Below are 16,280 nucleotides of genomic sequence, written 5' to 3'. Positions count from 1 at the left end.
TGTAATTCTTATACATTAAAAAGGTCATCGCTTCTGGAACATTTTATTGCACTTGCTTTGCCTGTGTGGGTCATTTTAATTCAGATTCTTTTAAAGGCAAGACTGTGGCTTACTTCTCTTTATATCCTCAATGCCCAACACATATTGTACAAGTTCATTAAAAGTTGATGTCCAGCTCGCCTCCCTGAGCTTCCTAGGACCCCCGAGAGCCGCGGAGCCTCGCCCACTTTTCTTTCCCACACCTCAGCATGCTTCCTGGAGCTGTCTCCCCGCAAGCCAATCACGCTCCGCTGACGTCATCACCGTGCGCAGCCACTGGACAAGTAAGAGGCGGCACCGCGTAACTTGTGTTGATTGTCAAAGTGTCAAGGAGCCCAATTCCCGGAAGTTGTGAGTTCTGAGAAAGTTTCTGTACTTGTGTGCACGAGTCTGCGAATTCCCAACTATGAGCGCCCCGGGCGTGCAGTCGTTTACCCAGCAGGGCTGGGAGCAGGTGCTGGCCAAAGTGAAACGGGCTGTGGTCTACCTGGACGCCGCCTGTGCCGAAAGCCTGCACTGGGGCTGCGGATCCACCCGGCTCCTGGAGGCGGTGGGGGGACCTGCGTGTTACTTGCGGGAGTTCGAGCCCGCAGCAGTCGGTGGCGGAGCTAAGCAGCCCAAGGCGGTGTTTGTGCTGAGCTGCCTACTGAAAGGCCGAACCGTGGAGACTCTACGGAACATCATCTGCCGCAGTCACTTCCAGTATTGTGTGGTGGTCACGACTGTGAACCACGCTGTCCACCTCACGGCTAATCACGTGCCAGCCGCGGCAGCGGCGGAGCTGGAGGGGCAGCAGCCGGTGTTCGAGCAACTAGAAGAGAAGCTGTGTGAGTGGATGGGCAACATGAACTACACCGCCGAGGTGCTTCACGCCCCACTGTTGCTCGCCCCTGCCGCTCCCTACCTTGCCTTGACTCCAGCCTTTGCTTCCCTGTTTCCACTGCTACCCCAGGATGTGCATCTCCTTAACAGTGCCCGACCGGACAAGAGGAGGCTGGGAAGCCTGGGTGAGGTGGATGCCACTGCCCTGACCCCTGAGCTGCTACTGCAGATCAGGTGCCTGGTGTCAGGCCTCAGTTCTCTGTGTGAGCACCTAGGGGTCCGAGAGGAGTGTTTTGCTGTAGGTTCCCTCAGTAGGGTCATCGCTGCAGATCTGGCCAATTATGCCCCTGCCAAGAACAGGAGGAGGACTTCTGCAGGCAGGGCATCAGTGGTCTTTGTGGACAGAACTCTGGATCTCACAGGTAAGTGGGATTGCTGTGGAGGGCTTCATAACCACTCTCCAAGGTTCTGATACTTTCATTGATTCAGAGTATATTTTATTGACCTCTTACTATATGTCAGGTTGAAGATACAAAGATGAACTAGGTGGACACAGTCCCTAATCTCACAGAGTTTACAATCTAGACGGAGATACAGACAAACAAATTAGCATTAGTCAGTGTGTTAAAAGCTGTAATGAATAAATACATCTTCAGTGTGCACGGCCTTGTTAAACAACAACTGCATCTAGCCCAAGAGATTGGAAAAATATAATTATGATGACACCGAGGAGAAATGTCTACCTGGGAACCTTTTAGGAATGTGCAGATGCACGTATTCCCAACAATCCTTCATAGAAGGGCTCTAATTTGTTGGAGAGGTGTTAACAGATGATTTAGTGGAAGGAAACTGTTCAACAAAACAGGAAATTATCACAGAGAGTTAGTTGAGTTTTAGGTTTTGTGGGGACAGAGAGCAGTTTCTATGCTTTCAGCCTCACATGCAAAAGTGCTGGCTCGGGTAGTAGATGATCATCGGCTGTAACCAGTTAGCCATTGGCCACTGATATAACTGCCGTGGCTGAGCTAGCAAGGGCAGATTGCAGTTAGCAAGGGGTTGGTTGGTTGGCGGAGAAGCGGATGGCAGATTGAGGCTAGCAAGTGGGGTTAGCAAGTGTGGATGGCGGATTGCGGATCGTGTGGATCCTACTTCCTGTGTCTTGGCCAGCCGCCAGCAAGACTGGGATGCAGGAAGACCCCTTGTTGGGGTACTGGCGGATGTTTGCTTTTGTGCCTCGACCAGCCGCCATGGAGAATATAGTGGTATGACTCCCCTATCTATGGCTCTGTTGTTCCTTTTTGGCCTCACCATGTCCTATGTTCTGTTGAGGGGAGCGGGACCAGAGTCCCTGCATGACAGTTTCCTTAAATGAGTATTAAAAAAATCTATGTCCATTCTAGGCTTAAAGATATAATTCACTCAGAGATTTTTGACCCCCCCCCCCCGCATCATTAGACATTCATTCAGCAAGTATTTAATGAGGAACTTGTAGGGTGAGTGCTAGGGAGACAACCATAAATTACAGACGACATAAATAAGATGTGGTTCCCACCAGCTCTAATCAATGAATGTTCTACTGGTGATACAAGAACTCTTTTCTTTAACATCAGATGTGACCTTAGAAGCACTCATGCTGGCTCTGTCTTAAGTCACTTTTATGAGACTAATTTAAAAAAAAAAAGTGTAGGTTTGGGATTATTTGCCTCCTGAGTTTGAATTCTTGGTTGGTAATTTATAAGTTGTGTAATCTTGAGCAAGTTACTTAAATTGAATCTTCTACTCTGTAAATGAGCTTAATAATATCTACCTTTTAGAGTTGTAAGAATTAAGTCAATAATAGATGTCCAGTATGGAGCTTAATATCAGGTACATCATAAAGTCTCAATAAATACTACCGTGTTTACCGGAAAATAAGACCTAACTGGAAAATAGGCCCTAGCATGATTTTTCAGGATGACATCCCCTGAACATAAGCCCTAATACCTCTTTTGGAGCAAAAATTAATATAAGACCGGGTCTTATTTTGGGGGATACACGGTAGCTATTGTGATGAAGATGATGGTGTTAGTTCCTTGAATCCCGGTTTGGTCTTTTCTACCTAGTTCTTTTGTCCAATTAATATAACATAGCAAAAACAAAAGAGAGAGATAGAGATAGACGATAGGAAGCAAAATGTTAATTAATTTGAAGTGGGTGGAATCAAAACAAGTAAATGGGCCAAGTCCCACCCATTGTTGGTATGAGGTCTTCTAAGCAATGATGGCTTTTGGAAAGATAAGTTGGTTTTATTGGGAAAGTATTGAACGGTCGTTGGTCTTGAATTTCAATTTGAGGTCATTAATTCATTTACTATTAAAAGAGTTAATACATGTAAAACACCTAGAAAAGTCCCTGGTACACAGAAAGCAGTCTATAAATGCCTGTATCATTGCAAACTGTTACCATTCATTCATTTGTTCTTTCTTTCATCTAGCAAATATTTAGTGAGAGCCTACTGGGTGCCAGGTTGCCTGCTAGACATGGTGGGTACAGGATTAACTAGCTGAACAGTTGCCATTGTGAAGATAAGGGTCTAGCTCAGGGGAGATCTGCTCTGCTTCGTCAGGTTTAGTCCTCTGGGTCTTACGGTCTTCATCAATAAAATAAAGTCTGGCTCTAAAATTTCAGGATAGTATTATCCAATGACACTATTTACCTGGATGACTATATGCTAATAATTTATTTATATATTCATTCAATAAATTATTTATTTATTCATTCAACATTCATTAATACCTTTCATGTCAATAGGTACTGTGCTAGGTGCTGGGAATACAGTGGTAACCAGAGCAGATACAGTATCTGCCCTCATGGAGCATTACGTCCAACACACAGAGCACACATTGACTAGGTAATCGTGAGCCTGATTCGTGTGACAGAGGGTGAAATGCTAGGCTTGTGTTATTGATTTTGTAACAGAAAATAAAAATGTATGTTATTATTGAGAAGGGCCACTAGGAAACATTCATCTAGCTTCTTTCTCCTCCCATTTTGTGCATTCATATTTTCTGTCTGCTTAAACAGGAACGGTTGGACATCATGGCGACAACTTGGTAGAGAAGATCATTTCGGTGCTCCCCCCGCTTCCTGGTCACACCAATGACGTGATGGTTAACATGGTAGAGCTCACGGCTCTGCAGAATGAGGAGGAGAATCAGAACGTGGTGGCACCAGGCTGTCTCGCACAGTCCAAGTAGGATATGTAGATTCTTGTTTTTCTCCTATCCGTCTCCTTCTCCCTCTTCACTTTTCTTTCTCTCCTAGAGTGTTCTGTAGAAAGGAAAACAAGGAAGAGTTGGTCTGGTTGAGAAATTCCTAGTGGATAGCATTTAGAAAAAAAGTGTTTTTTCTTAACTTTGAAATAACCATATCCATTAAACAACAATAAGCCAACAAGTACGGAGTGTTATAGAGATATCGTTTAAATGCAATATAAGCTTGTTCTCAGGATCAGGTAAGTGAGTCAATTTATGCATCTCCATTTCACATACAACTTCACATGGAATTGAGTCTAAGCTTTCTCAGTTTCTCTTTCCCAGTTGACTTTTCCACATGACTGAAAAACTGCCCACATAGCTATGAAACAGTGCCATCTTTTTATATGTAAATGATATGCTCTTGGGCATCACTGGGAAAAGTTTTTATTTCTATGTATATTTTTTCATATGCTTAGATAAATCAGAGAAAGATGGTGTACTTTATATTATGTAGAGCATTTCTCCAGAAACATGACAATAAAAAAGTACAATAGTTACCTTCTCTACTTTGTCCTTCATCAACAATTCTTATGAGAAAAAAATGTGTTAAAAGGGGAAAAAGTGTCTGAGTATCTGTTTCCCTTATCTTTATGTTTTTAATTTTTAAATAAAACAGGACCTTTCGGCGTTATAGTTTCAAATCTTAACGGTGGCAGATACATTTAGAGTTTCCTGTCATATTTGGAATTAATTTTTAGCTCCTGCAGTTTTCAACTTTTTTGTAGATAATTAGTAACATTTACTGGATGCCTGGTGTGTATGGGCCAGTATGGGAAGAAGACAGAAAGTTATGTAGCCTGTCTGTTTTGTACTTATCCATAGTGAAAACATGGGCCATGTGCACACTTCAGCAGCACATATGCTGAAACATAGGCCTAAGGGCTTTCAACTCTACCAACCCAGAGTAATTGTGATTGGAAATACTTTTAGCTGTTCAGAGAGCCATTCAAGGACTTATTATTAAGGACTTACTATGACCCCTACTCTCGACTAAGTAATATGAAGGACATAAAAGAATATAAAATATCATTCTTGGCTTTAAGGAACTCTTTCTTGTTGCAGTAGTCATGATTTACACGCAGGTACAATTAAAAAACAAGGGAAATTATATGAACTCAAGACTCACATATCTGCTACTATTATATAGTTCACACAAGCAAAATATCAGGTTAATGGGGTCTTTGTAGATCAATCTGGACCTTGTGGAAGAGGTGGTGCTTGAATAATTATGTCTTGAAGGATTTAGAAAAGGAGAGAGGGCTAGCACGAGCATAAGTATGGAAACAAGAATGGTCAGGGCCTGAGGGGATGGGTTGTGAGAAAGAAAGACAAGCCTCACTGGACCACCTCTGCGATCAGCAATAGTAACAATTTTCAGGACTTATTGTGTACCAAGCACACTTCCAGGCATTTTACATTTGGGAAGTCATTTAAGTTTTACAGTAACCCAATGAGGTAGATGTTATTCCCCATTTTACAGGTAAGGAAACTGAGGCAAACAGATAGTAAGTAGCATCGCTAGCAGGCAGTGGAGATAGAATTTGTGCCTAGAATGTTTGACTTCAGGGCCACTATCTTAGCTTCTATGCAGGGATCAGAGAAGAGCCAGTCTCATGAATAGATTAAAGAGACAATGAGAGATAAAAGTAGAGTTACTTCATGATTTCATTAGGGGAGGCCTATTTGTTTAACATAATGGTTACACAAACAACAGAAATACATTTTGGCTAATTTCAGCAAAAATGGAATTTATTAAAGGAGACTGGATAGCTAACAGAATCAAGGGCAGAACCGTTAATCAGATTTTGGAAAGAACAACACAGTTCCAGGCATTTAGGGGGCAAGAACTCAGGAAAAGCCTGTTCAAGGTCTTGACACCAATGAGACTGAATTTTAAGTTTTCTGTCTTGAGTCATTCTGTTTACGATTCATACTCCAGGGAAAGTGGTAAGACTGGTCTAACTTGGGCCTGTGCCCACCCTTTGTCCAGTGGGGGTTGGCAGCACTTTATACTGAGAATTGTGCCAAGATTGTGGCATGGGGGAGGGGTAGTTCTTCAAAGGAAAACCTTTGTCAAGAGAAGGGGAAAGGGCTGCTGGACAGGCAGAACCAGTACATGCCCCTTAATAATTATAGCACACACATATAGAGGACTTACTGTGTAACAGGCATTGTTCTGATCACTTTATTTATAGTAAGTTATTTAATTCTCTATGAGGTAGGTTCTGTTATCATCCCCTTGTTTTAGGTGAGGAAGGAGATTAAATAACATGCCTAAGGTGACTCACAGTTAGAAGTGGTGAGGGCCTATATTTGAACCCAGGCAGTCTGGCTCTAAAGTCAGTGGGTACCTACTCCTTGCTACCTGCACAGAATGCTCAGATAATTACAAAAAGACTAAGTGATCTCCTGGAGAAGTTTTTAAAAAGAGAGCAGAGTTGAATCCATAGTTAAAGAGCTGGAAAAGCAAGTGAATTCTCAGAAGTGTAGTAGGACAAATGTAAGAATCAAGATCTCTCTTAGATCTACAAGTCACATTTGATTGTGGCCAATTTATTTAACCTTAATGCCTCATCCCTCATTCTACCCCAAGCTCAGTCCTAGGCTTAAACCAAATCAGCCATGGAATCCCTTTTCCCTTGCCAGTGATTGCGTTAGAAATGGGGAGGTGACCAGAGAGTCTTCTTAGGGCTTCTTGGTCAGGTGTCTTTGCTTCTGAAAAGACACTCAAGGAAGAGACAGACTTTCCCCTTCCCCTTATTCTCTTCCCTCAACTCCCAGGGCTCTGATATAAGTCCTGCAACTGTTGCAGCCATCTTGCTCACGTCTGGAAGGTGGAGTGGCCAAGGAAGCCACAGAGAAGAGCAGCAATGGGACACTATGTCTGGACCTCATATCATGTAGGAGAGCATAGTTCAAGCCAAATTGAGTTGCTGTTTTCTATTACTTGTAACCAAAGACATCCCAACTGACACATTTTTCTGTACCTCATTATTTCATCTGTAAAATGAGGACATTGGCCTAGATGATTTCTAAGGCTCCTGGATTTAAAATAAAAATTCTTCCTAACTGCACCTCTGTGACTCAGCTCTGCGTCTGAGCATTTCCAGCTAAGTTCATTCGTATATATTTTCCCTTCTTGGTCTTTGTTTTCAGTGCGTTCCTTTTCCTCTTAGGCTATGAGTGTTGTCGTGGAATATGAGCTTTGAGTGCCACCCAGGTGTGAGAGTGTGGCCATAAATATCAAAGGGTTCTAGAACAATCGGAATAAAGAAGAAAACTAGAATGAGAACTGGTTTGGTGAAATAGTGAGACCAGAAGTCAGGTTGCAGAGGATAAAAAGATAAGTGATGAGAAAATTATAAGCAAATAAAGGTCTAAAAGAACAAACGTGGTTGCCAGAGGGAAGGGGTTGGGGGAATGGGTGAAAGAGGTAAAGGGGAATGTAGTCAATATTGTGATAACTTTACAAAGACAGATTGTTACTAGATTTAGTGTGGTGCTCACATCGTAAGGTATATAAATCACTGTGTTGTACACCTAAAACTACTATAACATTGAATGTCTGCTGTAATTGAAAAAAAAAAAATTTTAAAGAAAAAACAGTAATTGGGAGAAAAATAGTTTTTCTTTCTTTTTTTAATTTTTTTTTTTTACAATTGCTTGGAAGACTGAAAGAATTGCACTGATTAATTTCCCTGCAAAAGAGGAATTGAAATAAATTCAGTTTTCCTAGTATATAATGTACTTCTATCAAAATAACAGCCACTACTACTACCTCTAACACCACCCCCAGAAACTTCTCAGTGAAATGAGTGTGAGGATAAAAATGTTAGTACTAAAATGCAAAACAGATGGTGCTTGGCAATAAATAATGTGCCTGCAATGGAATAATCTTTAAAAAGCAAGTCTCCAACTATGATACAAGCCTTGATAATCAAAATTTATTGCCAATAGCTTTTCGCAACGGGTTTGCTGCCAGAACACAGGTGTCGTGAAAACCACCGCTAAATCTAAGCCAAAAGGGGAAAAGAAAAGACTCAAATCAACATTGTTGTCACTGGACACAGAGATCCCAGCAAGTCTACCACTACTGGTCATCTGATCTGCAAATGTGGTGGGATCGACCAAAGAACCATTGAAAAATTTGAGAAGGAGGCTGTTGAGATGGGAAAAGGCTCCTGCAAGTCTTCCTGGGTCTTGGATAAACGGGAAGCTGTACATGAGCGTGAGCTCACCACTGATAGCTCCCTGTGGAAATTTGAAGCCAGCAAGTATTATGTGACCGTCATTGATGCCCCAGGGCACAGAGACTTTATGAAAAACACGATTCCAGGCACCTCAGGCTCACTTGCTGTCCTGAGTGCTGCTGCTGGTGTTGGTGAATGCGAAGCGGGCATCTCCAGGAACGGGCAGACCTGTGAGCATGCCCGTCTGGCTTACACACTGGGTGCGAAACAACTAATTGTGGATGTTGACGAAATGGATTCCACTGAGCCGCCTTACTGCCAGAAGAGATACGAGGAAATCATTAAGGAAGTCAGCACCTACATTAAAACAATTGGCTACAAACCTGACACAGTTGCATTTGTGCCAATTTCTGGTTGGAATGGTGACAACAGGCTGGAGCCAAGTGCTAACATGCTTTGGTTCATGGAATGCAAAGTCACCCATAAAGATGGCAATGCCCGTGGAACCACGCTGTTTGAAACTCTGCATTGCATCCTGCCACCAACTTGTCCAACTGACGAGCCTTGACGGCTACACAATCGGTGGTGTCAGTCCTGCCCCTGTGGGCCGAGAGGAGACTCGTGTTCTCAGACCCAGCATGGTGGTCACCTTTGCTCCAGTCAGTGTTACAACTGAAGTACAGTCTGTTGAAATGCACCATGAAGCTTTGAGTGAAGCTCTTCCTGGAGACAATGTGGGCTTCAATGTCAAGAATGGGTCTGTCAAAGATGTTCGTTATGGCAACGTGGCCATGCAAAAATGGTGACAGCAAAAATGACCCACCAATAGAAGCAGCTGGCTTCATGGCTCAGGTGATTATTTTGAACCATCCAGACCAGTGCTGGATATACATCTGTGCTGGATTGTCACACAGCTCACATTGCTTCCAAATTTGCTGTACTGGAGGAGATTGATTGTTGTTTTGGGAAAAAGCTCGAAGATGGCCCAAAGTTTTTGAAATCTGGCGATGCTGCCATCGTTGATAAGCCCATGTAGAGAGCTTCTCTGACTATCCTCCTCTGGATTGTTTTGCTGCTCGTGACATGAGACAGTTACTGTGGGTGTCATCAGAGCAGTGGACAAGAAGATAAGGAGCTGGCAAGGTCACCAAGCCTTCCCAGAAAGCTCAGAAGGCTAAAGGAATATTATCTCCAATAGCTGCCACCCCAGTCTTAATCAGTGGTGGAAGAACAGTCTCAGAATTGTTTGTCTCAATTGGCCATTTATGTTTAATAGTAAAAGACGGATTAATGATTGCAATGCATCATAAAACCTCCAGAAGGAAAGGAGAATGTTTTGTGAACCATTTGGATTTTTATATTCGTGTGGCAGTTTTTAAGTTATTAGTTTTTAAAATCAGTACTTTTTAATGGAAACAACTTGACCAAAAAAAAAAATCTGTCATAGAATTTTGAGATCTATTAAAACTTCCTGTAGTACTACTTAGGTAAAAGACAAAAAAGAGTTGTCCATAACCTATTTCTGGTGTTACATCTGCTGAAACTTTAGAATTTGATGATTTGGGGTAAATTTTTTTCTGGGTGGGAACATGGGTTTTTTTCACTTTGCCTTAAGGGGAGGAATCATCTCTTTACATAGTAAAAAGTTGTGGGAGGGGTCTGTGCATCATCACTACGTAAGTTAGGACAGCTAAGCAAAGTAACTTGATGTGTAAGCTAGTTTACAAAGGCCAAATTCTGTAATGTTAAAGTCCACATGTTGTATATAAAATTTTGTGTAGTTACGTCAATATTGAGTAAATTTGTTGGCATGTCAAATTTTAGTTTTTCAGTTATTGGCTGTGAATTCTTACATTTACAAATACTGAGATAGTTTAAAGAACCTAACATGAGACTTAAATATTACAGTAGTGAGCTCTCTCCTGCTATAGTTAATTGTATTCAGATTCAGGAATAATAAATGATGCTGGAAACTGAAAAAACTTATTACTAATATAACTTTATAAAAGGCTGTTTGTAATTAAAGCCATTGAAATTACTGCAAATGAAATGAGAAATTGGTAACTTAAATGTATTATCATACGGCTTTCCAGTCCCTGTCCATTGGTCCCAAGATTATGTGAATATTTTGTTCAAGAAGAAGGCAGAATCACTTCTGTTCTTATGCTTTCCTTCTGTTGAAGCACGTTTCTATTCTCTGCCCCATCTCCACTCTCCCTAACCTGTTACTCTTTCGGTTCCTTAAGCACCCTTAGCCTGATGTCCTACCTGCACTTACTCCGTCTGTGCTTGGTGCCCCTGGCTCTGGCCTCACCTGGCACCCGTGGTGCTGCTCGGTCCAGGGCCCACTTCCCCTCCCATAGCTCCCCAAATGCATCACAGTGAAAGCCAAAGACCTTACAAAGTCCTACAAGACCGTGTACCAGCTGGCTTCCTGGTTCCTCTGTGACCTGACTGATCTCTCGTTCTCTCGTCTTCACTCGCTCCTTTCCAACCACACTAGCCTTCTTTCTATTCCTCCTATAGGGTACTTGCTATCCAGCCACAGGGCTTTTGCTCTTGATGTTCCTTCTGCCTAGATCATTCTCCCTCAGATATACACTTGTCCCCCATTCCCTTTCTTCTTAGGCCTTTCCTGTCCATCTTTGCACTTCATGTTCCCCTTCCCTATTTTATTGTTTTTCTCCTTAGCTTTTGCTATTTTCCAATATACCTACTTATGTTGTATATTTGTGTCTTCCTCACCAAGAAAGCAATGCAGAGAATTCCCCACTAGAGAATTCTGTGAGGAAGGGTATTTGTCTGTTTAATTCACTGCTCTGTCCCCAACGCCTCGAACAGTACCTGGCACTCAGGAGATACTGGTTGAAGGAATGCATGATGATGGGTGCTGCCCCTAAGGATCCGTGAGTGGAGTGAGGTTGGACTAAGATAGAGAGGGTGAAGCCAAACCAGAGCATAGGAGAGGTTAGTTTGGGGATGTATAGACTCTAATTGTTGAATGTTTCAAACTTTCTCATTGGTTTAGCAAAATACAGCAAAATTGACCCAGCAATTCTACTTTAGGATTTTATTTCATGATGTATTTTGCATACATGTAGAATGACATATTACCTTCATTCAGCACTGCAATATTTGTAGTGGCAAGACTGGAAATAACTTCAATGTCTATCAGTTCAGTAAATTGTGGTACATTCGTATGATGGAGTAATTGTAAAATAGAATGAAGAACAAAGTTGTTTATATACAGATAAGCAGTGAGCTCGATGACATACTTCACTTGTCACTCGATGACAAGTGAAAAAAGCAAGGTGTAGCATACCTGCTTGTAAAAAGGAGAGATATTCACATTTGCATTAAATAAATCAGGAAAATATATCAGGAACTGATGACATTGGCAGCCTCTGTAGAGGGGCGCTGGGTAGCTAGGGGCACACTGAGAAGTTAGTAAAATGAATAAAGATGGAGGAATGTGGGAGATGTCTTACTATATATATCAGTTTGTTTGTGTTGGATTTTCAATCATGTGAATGTATCTCCGATTAAAATGAAATAGAAATTAGACTTAAATAAAAACACTGCTTCTTTCTTAAGCTGGCTTAAGGTAGGATTCTGTGGGCCCAGGAAGGAAAGTTGCTATCTCTTACTTTGGAACCTGTACAAAGCTTTTCCCTACTACATTGTCTTCCTTCCTCAATGAACCCTTCTTTCCTTTAAAACTTCTATCAAAATGCCAAAACATTACACTGTAATTATTTGTTACATGTCTGTCTCGCCTACAGTAAATTCCTTGGAGGTAATAACTGCGTCCAGCACTCTTAAAAAGTGCTAGTAAATTGAATGAAAGAATGAATAAATGATTGAATAAGTTTTATTAGATTTAAGGCCAAGTATAAAAATGTTATAAATTGATGAAAAGCCTTATGTACTTCATTTTAGCACTTAAGTCACTGTCTAGCATTGTTGGTTTTAATATATATATATATATATATATATATATATATATATATCTTATTTTTTCCACTAAATTCCTGCAGAATAGGAATTTCCTATGGATTCTTCTCCAAATGTACCTCATTGTGTAGGTCAGTGAGAAGGGAGGAAGGTAACATCGAGTACCTGAATTTTGTCAGGCATTGTGCGAGGTGTTTCAAAATGCATTATTTCACTTAATTCTAAAAGCAGCTCTACAAAGTGGATATTAATTTTTATTTGTTTTTATAGAAGTGGAGAGAGACTTATATAACCTGCCCTAAGCCATAATTTCCTTAATGATGGAATTAGATTATTTTTTTTAATCATTTTTTTGGGTCTTTTTTTGCCATTTTTAATTGAGATATAATTGATATAAAACATTATATTAGTTTCAGGTGTACAACATAATGATTTGATATTTGCATAGTATATTGCAAAATGATCACAGTAAGTCTAGTTAACATATGTCACCATACATGGTTATACATTTTTTTCTTATAAGATCTTTTAACGTTTACTCTCTTAGCAACTTTCAAATATGAAATACAGTATTATTAACTATAGTTGTCATGCTGTACATTGCATCTCTGTGACTTTCTTATTTTATAATGAAGTTTGTACCTTCTAACCCCCTTCAAACATTTCTCCCACCCCCTACCTATAGCAATCACCAATTTGTTCTCTCTATCCATGGTTTGAAAAACTAATTTTTCAATTCTAAGGCACGTTTCTTCTCTGCTTTACCATACCAACTCTCTTATCAGATGCTTCGTTGAATGAATGTATAAATAAACCAATGAATTCAGAAATTGTGAGTATTCTGATTTATAAAAAGCAATATGTTAAGTCCAGTTTTCTTATTCATTTTTCTGTTAAAGATGGGGATATTTTTTTCCTAGAGTATAGAGCAATGGAATAAATAGAGGAGATCTTATAGATAAGAGACAAATACAGCAGTGGTTTCAACCTAACCACTCATGAACACTAATTTTTTTGTTAACTTTTCCACTGTTAAGTAACCTGATAATGGTGTATATTAAGTCATTAACTGGCCCCTCAAAGTCAAAAATTGTTACATGATTTCTAAATAATAAGAATTTTTTCTCCTCTTTCCTTGGTTTCCAAATACCGACTAAATATTATTATTAGAGAGACAATATTTTCAGAGGGAAGAAAGATCATTTTTCTTAGAGCAGAATCTAAGGTACTACTTTGATTTTAAATGTACCTACAGATAGAATTACTGAACTAGGATGGAAACATTAAGTAGCTGTATATGTAGTGTTGACCTTGAGGTAGAAAGCCAGTGCATGAGAGGGCATGTCAGCACACCTTCATAGCCTCACACCCTCATGAATGACCTTGCTGTTGGACAGGACAGGCTGTGGGCATCTCCTCTTCCCCACTTGGACCTCCCTGCAAAAAATGACATTTTTTTCCTTCTTTTCAAGTAAACATTGCAAATTGAGTAGGAGAGAGGGCTACCTCTTCTCAGCATACAGCTTGTTGCATTTAATTTTTCTGAGAAATTCTAAAGATCATCTGGTCTCAGTTACAGGTTTAGAAAACAGAACTAATGAGTAATTTGTGGGGAGAAATCAAGTAGGGTTCTTTTATGAAAATGAAGGAATAAAGTGTTCATGGAGAAATAGTTCAATAATTTAATAGTATGCCACAGACAGTTAAGTTAGATTTCTTAATAAAGAATTATGTTTAATGGGATTTATAGAGGATGTAATACAAAATTGTACACCTGAAATCTATGTAATTTTACTAACAATTGTCACCCCAATAAATTAAAAAAAAAGAATTATGTTTAATAGTTACATTTTTCAAAAAAAACGTTTCAATTCATGTTAAGAAGGTCTGAAGTTTGAAAATTTTGCTCTGTAATTGCTCACGTATTGGAACTCTGTCCTGGCCTTTGTTAGGGAAATGTGCAGGCAACCCCCACAATCTTTTTCACATTGAAAAATTTTAAACGGTTTGTGGTCTGTGTTGTGAGAAAACTGAACTCTGGGTCATTGTGGCTTTGGGATCCAAACTTTAAATGGAAAGTATGGTTCCCTTAAACAAAGCCAAGAATCCTCTGAAGTTAGCTGAAATGGAAAAGAAGAAATGGAAAGACTCATTACATTTGAATGACAGGTTCCTAATTAGGTTGATGTTCATTGCCAAGCAAAAGTCAAGTCCAACAATCTAACCCCTGGTGAGCTAACCAACCACAGCCTTTATTGGGGTGCTTTTAATCTTAGGTTATACAGACTAGAGTGTATTGAACACCATGCAAGGATTGTCACAGGGCTCTGGCTACAGCGTCTCTCCTTTGACACCTGCTGGTATTCTTGCCTGAGGGCCCTTTTCTTTCACTCTGCCTTCTAATTAGTATCTTGGTGGGATATTGACTGGTGGGGGTGGTGGCTGGGCTGAACAGGGTGGTGGTAAGTTTCCTAGCAAAGCTAGAAGGAGGATAAAATAAGAAGAGGCTGATGGTTTTACCATTGAAAGAGGCATTGTGGGGGTCCAAGGCAGACGGGGTCTGAAATCCCGAAAGTCTAGTTGGTTAAAATGTCATGGCTGGAAATAAGAAAGTAAGTCTTCTAAGCACGTAAATGTGTGTTGTAATTTATTTATTCAAGCTATTTATTAATTGACTACTATGTGAAAGGCACTTGATGGAGACAAGGTCTTCGTCCTCATGTAACTTATTCTAATGAGGGAAACAGACAACAAACAGATAAACAGTGAATATAAGAAAAAGAGGTTTCGGCTGGAGAAGAAAAAAACGCCAGGAGAGGGAGAAGAAAGAAATCTTTCTCTTGCAGAAGAGGGCATAGTGTGGCTTAGAGGTTGCCAAAGCAAAAGGTTTTGCTTTATTTTATTTGTTTTGTGTCAGCTTGAGATAAGTGCTCTGAAGCAAATTAAGAGGTAAGGAAATCTAGGGTGACTTTGGATTTGAGGTGGTGTGAGAGGTGTATAGAGGAGATGGAAAAGGCCTTTGTGAGAAGATGTCTTTCAAACAGAGACCTCATGGACGTGAATTCTTAGCCTTGTGGATCTGGGGCTAGAACATTCCATCCTAGGGAAAGGACTAGTTGTTCAAAGATAACTTGTAATTTGCATTTCTCCAGTGGCTAATGATGTTGAACATCTTTTCCTATACTTATTTTCCATCTGCATATCCTCTTAGATAAAATGTCTCTTCACATCTTTTGCCCATTTTCTAACTGGATTTTTTTTTTATTGTAGAGTGTATATAATTTTTGTCAGATAAGTGATTTGCAAATATTTTCTTCTAATCTGGAGCTTGTCTTTTCATCTTCTCAACGGGGTCTTTTCACAAAGCAAAAATTTAACTTTGAGGTTCAATTTCTCAATGTTTCCTTTTATACATTAAGATTATTTAAAAACTCTGCGTATCCCTAGATTCTGAAGATTTTCTATGATTTTTTTCTAAAAGTTTTATAGTTTTATGTTTTACATTTAGGTCTGTGATTTATTTTGAGTTAATTTTCTTAAAAGGTATAAGACAGGACGAGGTTCTTTTTCTTGGCTTATGCATGTCCAAATGCCCCAGTACCATTTATTTTCCCTCCAATGAATTACTTTGGCACCTTTGACAAAAATCAGTTGAACATATTTGCGTGGACCTATTTCTGGGTTCTTTATTCTGTTACTGATCTGTATGTCTATCACTCTACCAATACCATACAGTCTTGATTACTGTAGGTATGGGGTGAATCTCAAAGTCAGGTAGACAGGTAGTTTCCATTTTAACTTCTTTTTCGAAATTATTTTATATAGTTCTTTTGCCTTTCTATATAAAATGTAGAATAATCTTGTCTAAATCTACAACAAATATTACTGGGATTTTGATAGAAATTTCATTAAACTTATATATCAATTTTGGGGAGAATTGCCATCTTTACTATGTTGAGGCTCATACCCATGAACTCAT

General features: G+C 39.9%; 1 protein-coding gene across 1 annotated transcript in view; it reads left to right on the top strand.

The window, feature by feature from the left end:
• The first annotated feature begins 318 nt into the window (after window positions 1-318).
• SCFD2 (sec1 family domain containing 2) overlaps window positions 319-16,280 on the top strand; it is a 374,115-nt gene continuing 358,153 nt past the window's right edge. The window contains exons 1-2 of the mRNA XM_033106522.1: window positions 319-1,283; window positions 3,925-4,093. Of these exons, the coding sequence (XP_032962413.1) occupies window positions 446-1,283; window positions 3,925-4,093 (1,007 nt within the window). The 5' untranslated portion in view covers window positions 319-445. The remainder of the gene's footprint in view (window positions 1,284-3,924; window positions 4,094-16,280) is intronic.

Source organism: Rhinolophus ferrumequinum, chromosome 5, assembly GCF_004115265.2.
Source record: "Rhinolophus ferrumequinum isolate MPI-CBG mRhiFer1 chromosome 5, mRhiFer1_v1.p, whole genome shotgun sequence".
NCBI lineage: Eukaryota > Metazoa > Chordata > Mammalia > Chiroptera > Rhinolophidae > Rhinolophus > Rhinolophus ferrumequinum.
This window is presented reverse-complemented; position numbering and strand designations above follow the sequence as displayed.